The 13,132-nt window shown below is 41.0% G+C and overlaps 1 protein-coding gene across 1 annotated transcript in view; it reads left to right on the top strand.

Annotated features, from left to right (window-relative positions):
* Positions 1 to 11,698, top strand: part of PRUNE2 (prune homolog 2 with BCH domain) — a gene marked incomplete at both ends in the record, with an annotated part of 267,702 nt that extends 256,004 nt beyond the window's left edge. Inside the window, 4 exon segments of the mRNA XM_082843243.1 lie at positions 286 to 321; positions 867 to 905; positions 5,509 to 5,556; positions 11,668 to 11,698. Coding sequence (XP_082699369.1) covers positions 286 to 321; positions 867 to 905; positions 5,509 to 5,556; positions 11,668 to 11,698 — 154 coding nt within the window.
* Between the last annotated feature and the right edge of the window lie 1,434 nt (positions 11,699 to 13,132).

Genomic DNA, 13,132 nt, shown 5'->3' on the forward strand with positions numbered 1-13,132 from the left:
CGCCGTAAGTACTGCTTTAGCGGTTGCAACTATGGTTTAGCAAGTAGGCGAATCTGCAAACACGGAATCTGCAAATCATGAGGATTGGCTGGATATAATCATAAATTCGAAATCATTGACTATATCTAATAAAAACAAGATTTCTCCCCAAAGGCAATTTGATTACTCTTTGGGTAGGCTTTTCCTCTCATGTTTTGACTGTTCTGTAAAACACTGACCTGTCATTTTTTTTCCATCTGTCTGTCTGCTCGTTTTCCTCACTGCATTCATTTTTTATCCTGTAAGGTACGATGAAGAGAGATCTTATAAGAGAAGTGTGAGGTAAAAGTCTCCTGATCTACAGTTCACGCTGGGTCCTCTGTGTGTGTACACCAGTGTCTTACTTGTGGGTGACCTCAACACGCTATCAGAGCAGAGGTCCTCGTACCAGTCCCTTGTAGTATATCATTTCCAGTCTTTGTCTCGTGTGTAAAAAAAAGCTGTTGAGGTCAACCTAATTTGCAACTGAAACCTACTAAACCAGATACGTCCCTGACTTGGCCCAGGCTGCAAGCTAACTTTAACTGTCCCCAGCAACTGCTATGGCTGTTTCCAGCTTTATTCAGCCAGCATGTTGCCAATTTTCTTGCAACGTTTATATCTATCATCTTTATGAAGGACTTTGCAAAAGAAACGTACATAAACGTTGAATCGGAGTTCTGAACACACCATATTTAATTGAAGGAATGTGTCTCAGTGCTCCAAAGGTTGGTTTTTAAAAGCACATACGCTCCACTTATGTCTGGCTCTGCTTTGCTGGGTGACTCTTCTCACGCTCTGCTTGCTTTTTTGTTTCTTTTCTACACTGCTAATTTTTGCTCATGCAGACTGGATGAAGAACTGAGGGAAGCATCAGAAGCAGCTAAGTAAGACTTGGTTTCCATTCAGCAGCTGGCAGTGATGTTGGCTTGCATTTCAGGAATGAATTGGGAGGACCTGCATGCCTGGTGTTTCATTCTTGCATCCTGACAATACTACCCTTTAAAAGTTTCCTTTGTTCCATGATAGATGTAATTTCTCTTATTTGTACTACAGTCTATTTGCCCCCCACACCCTCCCCCACCATGATCTTGGTTATCTTGGTCACCTTGTTACTGTTGTTTAATTTCTTTTAAAAATATACATGCAATTTTAGGCACTACAGCAAAAGAAACCCATCGCAGGCACTGCCACATATAGTATAACATCCAGATGATCGCTTGGCTGTATTGAGGCAATAAACCTCACCAGTTCATACTAATGCAGAAAAATGATGGTAACTTGAATTTTGCAGTAGTTTTGTAGAACCAAATTCACGAATTCCCAAGATTTTTTAAAAACACCTTATTTAGTGACTGGCAAATACAGCCTAACAGCTTCTGAGCTATTTGGATGAAGAAAAAAAGTATTGCTCACTATTATTATAGTTTTCAAAACAGCAAAATCATAACTTTAATGCAAATATAAAACGAATACGTGCCAATGATTTTGTTCAACTAATTATTTAATGAAGGAACCAGTAAGCTGTTAAAACCAGTTCAAAGAGCATTTGAAAAGCTAGACATCTATAGGCAGTTTATAAAGGAACATTAGGATAAAAATATTGGTTTAGATACAAAACTGATTAATGTTCAACAGGGCAATAAACTGTAACCTTAGGGTTTTCTTTTCCGCTGGACAGAAATTATTTGCATCTCTGCTCAATAAAAATCTACAGGTTAACATCTGCCTCTACAGAGTTGTAAGATCAATAGAAAGTCAACTCAGCACTGCTATTAAAGAACATCCAGGGCTTCCCTGGTGGCACAGTGGTTGAGAGTCCGCCTGCCGATGCAGGGGACACGGGTTCGTGTCCCCGTCCGGGAAGATCTCCTCACATGCCGCGGAGCGGCTGGGCCCGTGAGCCATGGCCGCTGAGCCCGCGCGTCCGGAGCCTGTGCTCCGCAACGGGAGAGGCCACAGCAGTGAGAGGCCCGCGTACCGCCAAAAAAAAAAAAAAAAAAAAAAAAAGGAAGAACATCCAGTAATTTCCTTTTCTTATCTCCCGGTCACAGATAATTTTTCTGACACTTTATGTGAAATCTAGACAAGAATATTTGCTGTATTAAGCTTCTCCATTTCACATGTTGCTCACACTGTTAATTTTTTTTTTTTTTTTTTTTTACGGTACGCGGGCCTCTCACCGCTGCGGCCCCTCCCGCTGCGGAGCACAGGCTCCGGACGCGCAGGCCCAGCTGCCATGGCTCACGGGCCCAGGTGCTCCGCGGCATGTGGGATCCTCCCGGACCGGGCCACAAACCCGTGTGCCCCGCATCGGCAGGCGGATTCCCAACCACTGCGCCACCAGGGAAGCCCCACTGTTAATTTTTATAACGCGTTCCTGTTTTAATAGATATTGCAAAGGCAGAAAGCCTGGACAATGTCCAAACAGCTACAAATTCTGACTAAATAAGATCTAAATTAGTGAAGCTTTACCTGCATAGGTGTAAATGCCAATTCCTCATGAAAACAATCCATTTCGATATTTTTTCCCTACACCACATTCTTATAGCAGGTAATCTGTAGAATTATTTGCTTATAGTGTGGATCTTTTGGGTTTAAAAACTCAAGGAAAGGTTTTTGCTTTAGCAAGTTTAGCAGTAGAGTAGTTTACTGTTAAATACTCCTCTAGTTTTCTTTCAAGGTAACTGACACCCATTTAGACTAACAATACTCAAAATTACACAAATTTTTACTCTAACGGAATCTTCTTAGTCTCTAACTCAACTGTTGAAAACAAGAAGTTGTGGAAAGAAGGAAGATATTAGAAATCAAGGAACCGAAAGTTGGTGTAATGTACCCCTTCAGCAGTTATCTTTGCTCAAATTGTACTGTGTCATGAGCTTTCCCTACAAAGAGAACTAGCAGTTAGTTTCCCTTTCGTATTCATTTTTTAGGATAACGTATTTATGAAATTAAGGAGCTGTTTTCAAGACAAAAGATGAGGAAAGAGCATCAATAATTTTCCAGCCAAACCCACTACAGAGCCCTAGTCATGTGCTATCATTACCATAAAATCTTGCCTCCTTCAATAGTTATCTTCCCTCCATATTTCTACTCTTCCTGCTTAGCTACCATAGGAAAACATTTATCATTTTTGGTTTAGTTGTGTAGCTTTCTCTTTTTTTCTCTCAAATTCTTCATTTTGTTCACTAATCTACTGCCACAGATCCTCTCCCCCGATATCTAAATGGTCTCGGGTGGCCCTGAGATGTCTTGATCTCCTTCCTAAAGGAAGCACCAAGCTCATGCCTAGTACATACTAGATGCTCAGTAAATTTCAGCTGCATGAATTGGTGAATGTGCATAAGACTAATAAGATCATTGCTGTGGGGCAGTGGTTCTCGATCTTAACTGTGCATCAGAATCACCTGGAGCACTTGTTAAAACACAAGTATCCTGGGCCTCGCCCTCAAACTTTCTGATTCGGCAGGCCTGAGAAATCTGTATTTCTAACTAGTTCCCAGTAATGCTAATACTGCCAGTCTCGGTACCTTGCTTTGAGAATCACTGTCTTAAAGTAAATGGCTGAATAAAAATAATTAGATTTGTCCCAGGAGATCTATGCTCTTGCTTTGGATTCAGTGAGTAAAGCCGCCTGTCTAAATTCTCCTCCAATTGATCCTACTTCTTCTGATGGTGACATTACAGAGATGAGGCAATGAGATATATCTGCACATCTGAAAACGTGGAAGGAGAAAGAATTTTACTCTGTTGACCCCACCGATGATTGAAATCCCTCAGAATCCTTCCGTTTTGGCATGCTAGCTACATCTTCCTGACTACCTTTCAGCCTCTGAAGTGGTCCCCCAACCCTTGGACAGACTGTAGAGGATGATGTGAGGTTCAGAAAACATAAATCACTGCAGATCTATGGTTAGATTTTAGAAGCCAGAAAAACCAGGTTCCTTTCACGAACAGATGCCCCCTGACTTTCCACACGACCTTAACTTGAACGCTTCAGGCTGGTTCTAACAAAAGCAAACACATACCCTGTCAGGGAACAAAGCCTGTCTGTCTTTAGTCCCACTAATGTTTTTAAACATTCACCCCCTCCCCACATACACATACACACACATACCACCTCCACCTCTAATTGACTTTCAGAAGGCAATTTCCTCAGCCTGCCTTATTTTTTTCCTTAAACCTTTAGTTTTATATAGGAAAGAAAATACTTTCAAAGGATAAGTTGTATCTATAGAGCCGTTCTTATTTTGAAAACGGCGAAGAATCCGTCTGTCGCCTCTGGGGTGACAGTAATACGTGAGCTGCAAATTGCTGTTTGCCTTGGAAGGATTACGCAAAGTTAAAAAGCAGAAAAGCTAGGTTTGGAAGACTGCCCTGCCTTGATTCCACTGCAGCTTCGCTAGGTTTTTCTAGAACAGTCAACACTTGCCTGACTGTCCTTGTTCACTAGAGTTGCCAGGTATCCTCCATAAAAATACCACCACCAGCGAGAAGGGTAGCTGGAGAGGGGCAAAAAGCCCTCTGCCCTTCTCAGGGAGCCAGACTTCTGCCATTTTCAACAAAATACCTAACATTAATAACCGAACCTCTGATGTGCAGACAGATACCCCGGCTTGTGAAATTATTCACATTACAAAAGGAACTCCTGCACGTAAAAAGGATCACAGCATCTCTTTAAATGGCGTTTGTTTGCCAACAATAAAATATTTACCAGAGGGGAACAAGTAACAGTTGAAGTGTTAAGTATTAATTGGAAATTAATATAAAGCAAGTTTGAAACTGGCTAACAGAGGAATTACACGGAATATCAAAAGCAGCTAATATTACACAAGAAAGCATAAACACATTCATACACCATAATAAAAGTTTCCTTATTTTATATGGTTACATTTTTCTTTCTGGACGCAATCAGTTTAGGTTAATGTTAGGACTCACTTGTTTGACCTGAATACAGATCAGCCGTAAGGTATTTTTCTGTAACAACACCAAAGAAAGCTGAAACTGGCATTCTTCTAGTGTCTTGGAAAATCTTCGTTGTTGTGAAAACTGAAAGTTAACTGTGTTCGTATGTAAATAACGTCAGGCTGCTCGAGAGGGACTGTCCTTTGTGTCTAAAATATTATATTATTTGGGTTACAAATAAAAATTTGCAATATAATGTTCCCTGAATAAGATAGATTGAGAAGTCAGGAAAAAGAAAAAACAAACAAAAAAACAAGGACAGAAGAGACCGCTGGAGGTGTTTGGAGTTCTCAATCTTCCTTTTATGGTTCTAAATCAGAAGCAATTACTATATTTCAAAACTGATGGTAAAAGAATCAGAGCTTAATCTCATCATCTGTTCAGGTGTAGATGTGTTCAGTAGTAGCAATGGGACCACACTAAACAGTTTAAAAAGGCCAAATCTGTCGTGTTTACAAAGTGGTTAACAGTGGAGAAAATGTTTACTGCTTCCTTTTTTTTTCTCCCCCCCCTTGCACTCAGAACTAGCTGCCTTTACAATGACCCAGAAATGTCTTCTATGGAGAAGGAGTAAGAATTCACCATCAATAACAACTGTGTGGTTACTTATTATGTTGTATGGCTGGGCTCTGAAAGACAAAATACATTGAGGATTGGGTAAACACCGTTGAGATGTTCAGCTTTCATGTTCTCTATTCCTGAATCTAGAAACTTAAAGAGAAACGTGCCAGCTTAACACCGTCTCACTCATGATCACCATTAGATGACGTAAGGACAACCTAAGTCTTCATTTGGCATTCTATTTTTCCAGTCCAAAAGTGAGGAGAAAATGAGTATTTGAGCCAGATGTAAAAGCATTTGGGCAAGAGGAAAGCAACTCTGCTTTCTGAATTACATCATTCATATTTTAATTAGTGAAAGTAGGGACTTCCATTTGAACTTATTTTGGTGGATGGGAGAGAAAACGTCCTTGTTTCGAAAATTCAAGAGGCAGTTGAGTCCGGATGGAACTTTAGGAATGATCTAGTCCATCTAGTCTCATCCTGTGAGAAACAAAAATTGAGCATGTACTGGGTTCTTACCACGTGCCAGGTTCTATGTAAAAACCTGCACGCACACTCTCTGATTTTTATCCTCAGAATAAGCCAATGAGGTGCGTTTTGTAGATAAGGAAAGAGCAGCATAGAGAGATTAACTGGCCAGTCCAATTTGTACAGCGGTAAGAATGGCCCAGAGCTGGGACTGGAGCCTTTGCAGGGCAGTTTCAGAGCCAGTGGGTTTGAAATCAGAGAGAGATGGTCTTAATGCTGGAATGGGTATTCAACCTCTGATCTAAGAGAACACCGGGGAGGACAAAATTTGTCGCCTAAGACAAATAGAGTTCGTTATTGTCCCGGTCAGTTTCAGGGAATAAACTGTGGTCACCATGATGCTCTCAGGGAAATTGGCCATCCAGTCGGGGACTCCTAATTGGGTTTGAGTTGTGGAGAATTTAACCTTGTCCTCCTTCACAGGAATCCAGAAGGAGGAGCAAAGATCACATTTAAATGTATCTGCTATTGTCACATTTTGTTCTCTTGTGACCTCCTTTCCCTGGAGGAGGTCTGAAGGGAAGCTGGAAAATCCCAGTGCACTTACTCTGCAGTTGCCATGGTGACCTTACAGTTTAAGGAAGTTTATACACAAAAACTTGAAAGAGAAGGTCTTTACTGAAAAGTACATAAAGAACAAAAGCTGTAAAAGAGACCTTTGAAATCGAGCAGCTACTCTTCTGAAGGGTACACTGGTCCCACCTTTTTTGAGATGAAGACAGCAAATACTTCAAGCAAACTGTCACGCGAAAGTTCGGCAAAATAAAAAAAAAAAAACATAGGCCCTTATAGTCCATCTAATCCTATGTGCAAATCATCCCTCCCGCATCAAAACAGCGCCCCCTAGAGCAGAGTCCTGTGCCCACAGTTAACGCGGACGGATGTCCCTCACTAACCTACAGCTGCTGCATCTGCGGGCTTACCCACTCCTTTGCCTGCCTTGTGTGTTCTGTTCCTCATCTGTATAAAGGGCTGTTTGGGCTGGGGAGAGGGCAAAACACTGCTTCTGTTGGGCTTCATTCCAGGGATGGGCATGGGGGCGGGGGGATGCTGCAAATTGTTAACGTTACTTCCCACTTCTTAGAAAATACTCCTCTCCGGGCTTCCGCTTTCTTCAGCCCTCTCTTTCCTAAGCTCTTCTTTACCAGACACACGCTCACAGTGTGGAGGATGTGAAACGGGATGAGGGCCAGAGTGGCTGAGAGTTTTTTCTGCTGACTTCCAGCCCTGGGTTTCTGGCTTTCTTTAGTATCGGAATACCAGGCTTCGTTTACCTTCTGGTTCCGGAGTGGAAGCATTTTACACCTTCTCTAGCTAGTATTAAATGGATAAACTGCAAAATGGGCAAAGGCTCTTCCAAGGAGCTCAGTTAAGGCCAAGAATAAAACGCGATGTGTGCTGATACTGTCATGGCCTCATTTTCCTGAGAGAGAGAAGGGAAGGTTAAGTCCATCTCCCTGCTCTTCCTACAGCAAACAGGAGAGTTTCCTTTTATCATTAAACAATATTGTCAGAAGCTTTGTAAGAAACTTCGTTTAACACACGTTAGAAGCCAAACTAGCCTATGGGAAATTAGCAGAAAGCTACTATGTCTCACTGGAAAATTAGTTCTAGAAAGTGAAGCCCATCTACCCAATGAGGAATACTCCTTTCATATTTCAAGTCTGATGAAAAGTCAGCTTTTTCCGAAAAGCATACTATTTTTAAAAGTAGCCCCAGGTGCTTGTCTCCTTCACTGTCAGGTTTGGATTTTATTTATTCATTCATCTCCTCAAACCTGCAACATGACTTTTTATATTCTTACACACATAAAAAGTCTACACGATCCAGGAGAAGTGGTTCTGTGTGGGGAGACTTAAATTAGTAGCTTCACAACACAACTGTTATCTCGGAAATTAATCTTCAGTGTGGTTTCCTGTATTAACTTAAAAAGCATCCACTCTTGACTATCTCTTGCTCCTTCCATAAACTGGGTTATTAAATTTCAACTTTTCAGCTTCTTGTTTACCAAAAGCTGAAGGGTTAAATTAAACCCTAAAAGGTTTACAAAAAAGAAGTCAGTATGAAAAATGAGGTGTTTCAAAATGGTGTGCTTTTTTCAGATTTGTATCAGGGGCCTTAGGTGATGAAACAAAGTGACCGTGCCCTTTAAACTTTTCAAGGTGATTTCAAGTTTTCTGACCCACATTCACACCCTTCAGATGTTGTGCCCCAAATGTAATAAATATTTTCTTGGTCTGCGAAAGAAACTGAGCCACCACCATAGGAATAAGAATAAAAATCCAATCGTCAATCAAACTTAATAACATTCTTTTGGGAATAACTGCCCCTGGAAGTCCATTTTTGAAGCAAAAACAAGTCAAGAAGGATCTGTCTTTTGAAAATGCATATTAGAAAAAGATCTAATCTAAAAGATCGAAGGGGTCAGAGTGGATAAAAAAGAAGACACCTCCATGGTAAAACCCTGCTGGTAGGAAGACAAGTCAGATCCTTGAGGGCATAAAATAGAGATTAATATCCATGACAACCTGGCCTCTCCTGACAGCATGGCTGGGTTTGAAAACTCCCAAAGGAGACAAGATTATTGTAAGCAGAGAGATGATTTTCCCATTTCAGAACGACGCAGAGCTACTACTGCGACTCTACTACTAGTACGAATATTACTGCTACTAATAATAGACATTTACTGTGCGCTCATTATGTGCAACTGAAAACACTTTAGACTTAATCCGTAGCAAGCCGTGAGATACGATTGTTCTGCTTTACAGATACAGACGTGGAGACTTAGAGAAGACAGGTAACTAGGCCAAGGCCCCAGAGCTAAGAAGTGGTCGAATCGCTGAGGGTATTTCAAAGGAAGGATACCTTAACTACTGTAAACTGGATGGGCTGGCTTTATTTGCAGAGCTGCGAGAATAAACAGGGCTCAGCTGCTGCAGATTCCACCCGCAAAGCACAGTAACCTTTGCAAGATACGGACTTAAGGCTCGGGAGGGAGGGCAGACCTAAGCAAAATCCGCACATACCTCCCAAGCTGCCTGTTTCAGACAAAGCGTTTTTCTTTTCTCATGGTGGAAGTTCTTCCTCTGAGTGTTCACTGGCTGTAGCCCTCTTCTTTGGTAGATGCCAGGAAGTTGTGATATGTTCACAGGAGGTGGAAGAGAGGCACAAGCGGCCCGAAGCCATTTTAGGCTTATTCCCTAGATATCTGGGAACTCAGTGGACATTCTTTTTTTTTCCATCTTTTTTTAAAATTGAAGTGTAGTTGATTTACAATGTTGTGTCACTTTCAGGTGTACAGCAGTGATTCAGTATACATATATATGTCATATATATATATGGTATATATATATATTCTTTTTCAGATTCTTTTCCCTTGACCTGGAGATTATCATGCTAAGTGAAGTAAGCCAGAGGACAAATGTCACGTGATATCACTTATATGTGGAATCAAAAAAAAGAAAACCCAATACAAATGAACTTATATACAAAACAGAAATAGACCCACAGACATAGAAAACAAACTTATGGATACCAAACTCAATAGACATTCTTTACAACAAGCTTTTCTTAGGATATAAGAATCCATCTCATTAAAGTAGTTGGCGCCCTTTTCAGGCAAATCCTTTGACTTTAGAAAATTTTGGAGGGTGAGAGTGAAAGCAGTGGAGTCACAGCCGGTGAGTCCCTCTCGCGTCACCTGGAGGGAAAAGAGAGCGCCTCACACCCATGGACACCTCACACACACGGTTCAGAAGCACACAGAACCAAGCACGTGCCGTCACGGAAATGACAGACGATTCAGGAGCGAGGTGGCCCCTACCTGCGGGGACGGACGTGTGGGCCACAGTAATGCTAGCCCCCCTCGGTTTATCAGTTTTTTCTAAATTATGGTAAAATACACCTAACACAAACTGTATTGAATAGTGTCTTGACCATTTTTCAGTGTACAGTTCAGTAATGTTAATTACATTCACGTTGTCAGGCAACCGATCTCCAGAACTTTTTCGTCTTGCAAAACTAAAAATCCATCCCCATTGAACCACAGCTCCCAGCCCCCCACCCCCCTTCTACTTTGTCTGAATCTGACTGCTCTAGGGCCCTCATATAAGTGGAATCACATGATATTTATCTTTCTGTGACTGGTTCATTTCACTTGGCTTAATTCCTCAAGGTTCATCCATGTTGTAGCAACTGTCGGTTTCCTTCCTTCTTAATGTTCATTGTATGTATAGACCACATTTTGTTATCCATTCATCCATCGATGGACACTTGGGTGGCTTCCACCTTCTAGCTATTGTGAACGATGCTGCTGTGAACATGGGTGTAAAAATATCTGTTTGAGTCCCTGTTTTTAATTATTTTGGATATGTACCTAGAAGTGGAATTGTTGAGTCATATGATAGTCCTATTTCTAATTTTTTGAGGAACCTCCATACTGTCTCCCATAATGGCTGCAGTAGTTTACATACCCACCAGCAGTGCACAAGGGTTCCCTTTCCTCCAGCACTTCTGTTTTGCTGTTTTTTCGATAATAGCCATCCCGGTGGGTGTGAGGTGGCATCTCATTGTGGTTTTGACTTGTGCTTTTTAAATAACAGCTTTACTGAGATAGAATTCACCCATTTAAATTGCACAGTTCAGCGGCACAGCACTGTCACTGAGTTGTACAACCAACGCCACAATCAATTTTAGAACATTTTCCTCACCTCAGAAAGTAACCCCATCACTCTCTCCATTTCCCCTGACCCCAAGTCTCTGGCAATCACCAACCGACTTCCTGACTATATCTACCTCGTCTGGGTGCTTCCTATCACATGGCACATGGGCTTTGGGTCGGGCTTCTTTCATTTAGCCTCACGTTTCCAAGGTCATACATATGGTAGCAAGTTTATAACTTTTCACGTGTTAGAAACATACTCTTGATGAATTTAACAAAATTTTAAAAGCTCCAAGACAAAACATCTGGGGGGAGGAATCAAAGGTGCTATGCATGAAAAAAGGTCAACAGTGGTTTTCTTTGGATGGTGGCCCAAGAGGTCACTTTTAAATTTTATTTTTCTTCATAGTTTTCTGTAGTTTTCAAAAACAAACGTGTTTCTTTTATAATAGGAAAAAAATTTTTTTAAATATTGGAGGGGTTTTGCCGTTGTTGTTTTATTGTTTACCTCTTAGTATTTAGCGCTTGTCAGATGTTCCTTATTTCAAGCAGACCATTTTTTTGCCCCACAAGGAAAGGCCATTTACTAAAAAATAGGTGGATTTCCAAAATGCAATAATATTCCTTACCGTAATCCACTTAAAAGGGAGCCTGCACGCAAGTCTTTTGCCCCCTAGATCGTTTGGAAAGGTGTAAAATGCTTCCAGAAACTTTGGTAAAAGTGAACAGATTCCATATGTTAAAGAGAGCCTTGGCAACTAGGGAAGATTGTGTTTTACCAGATTTGTCTAGTATAAGAAGCATGCATGATTTATTTTCAGTAAGTCCTTTGAGGAAAAAAAGCAAGCACAGCCCTCCTCAAATCATTACTGTTTCTATTCAGTCTCTCATGTTTCTCATTTCTTTTCTTTTTTTTCTTTTTTTCCAAAGTATTAATCTGAAGCTAAAAGAAAAGCCCTAGTTGGCCATGGCTGGAAGAAGAGGATGCTTTTCTGCTTCGTGGTTCTGTTGAAACATATCTACCTGGAAGAGACAGGGCTGATGGTACTTTTTTTCCCACTTTGCACTACCTAGTGCCATTCTAAATTTCTAAGGGGAAAAACAGTAAGGGAACTTGTTTGCTCTTAATATGTTTTGTGAAATTGTGTGTATTTTCCTATTTTGCCAGTTATGTGCCTCTAAGATTTTAGTTGAACCTCAGCAAGAAAGTAGGACCTTCCGTTTCAATATTTCATTAACCCGTGGTGCAGTGGTATTTCGTCTCTTAGACTGGTGTTGACCACTAAGCTAACTTCAGTCCACTATTTATCGTGAGTGGATTTGTTTCCATAGATTAGCTGGATTTCTCCTTGGTGATCATTTCAGGTTTAAAATACACAGGGCTCAACAGTCCCTAGGAAAGTGGTCCCACATAACTCTACCTTTAAAATCCTAAGCTTGCTTAAGACAGCCATAAAGTAGACACAGGTGTGACACCACATCAGCTAAGTGCCCACTTGGTTCTTGTCCACGTGAATCGTCTCTGCTAACGTCTCTAAAGGAAGCCAGGCTTTCTAATTCACATCAATTTTATTTTAGTTATCAAACTGGGCATCATGTTTTCTGTGAATTGCTCTTTTTACAAAATCATTTCTCCAGCCTCCACGCTGAGAAACTTAAGGATCAATGTTCCCACTTCTGATAGCTGTCTGTGCTTCAAGCCATAAACGTAGTTCTTAGTTTAACTTAAACTTAGTTACACTTTAAGTGCCAAGGGTTCTATGTAAGGTGGCCCACTCAGAAATTCGTTATTTGGTAACACTCAGTTATCTGAATTTCTCTCTCACATGCATTATAAAAAGTAATCTGCTTTAACACACTCTAATCACAGCTTTCAAATTAAACATGAGTCTGTACTATCACTTGCAGAATAGTCCTTTGTAAGTCTTCATATGCCCTTTAAAACACCAATGTGGTTTAGAACCCGTGGGCCTCTAGCAGAGCGAGGGGTTTGTAATCCAGCGCCCCTACCTGTTGCCCTATGGCCTTCGAGTCAAGAATGGTTTTCACACTTTGGGCTAAGAAAAAAAATGTTTTTAATATTTCATGACACATGAAAACTATTCAGATTTCAGTCCCCATAAATAAAGTTTTACTGAAACACGGCCCCACAAATTTGCTTACAAACTCTGCAGCTACTTTCGTACTACAGCAGCAGAGTGGAGTAATCGCCATAGACCATGGGCCCACGGAGGCTAAAACACTGACTCTCTTTATAGAAAGCGTTTGCTGAGTACTGTGTCAGCACATCCATCCTTCCCCCTCCCCATTTGTATTCAGATATTGGTTTCTCTAACAGCATGCACAAACGCACAAACTAATTTACTCTTAAGAAAGAGAATTTCGGCATCCACAA

The sequence above is a fragment of the Leucopleurus acutus genome (genome assembly GCF_964270905.1).
Source record: "Leucopleurus acutus genome assembly, chromosome: 7".
Lineage (NCBI taxonomy): Eukaryota > Metazoa > Chordata > Mammalia > Artiodactyla > Delphinidae > Leucopleurus > Leucopleurus acutus.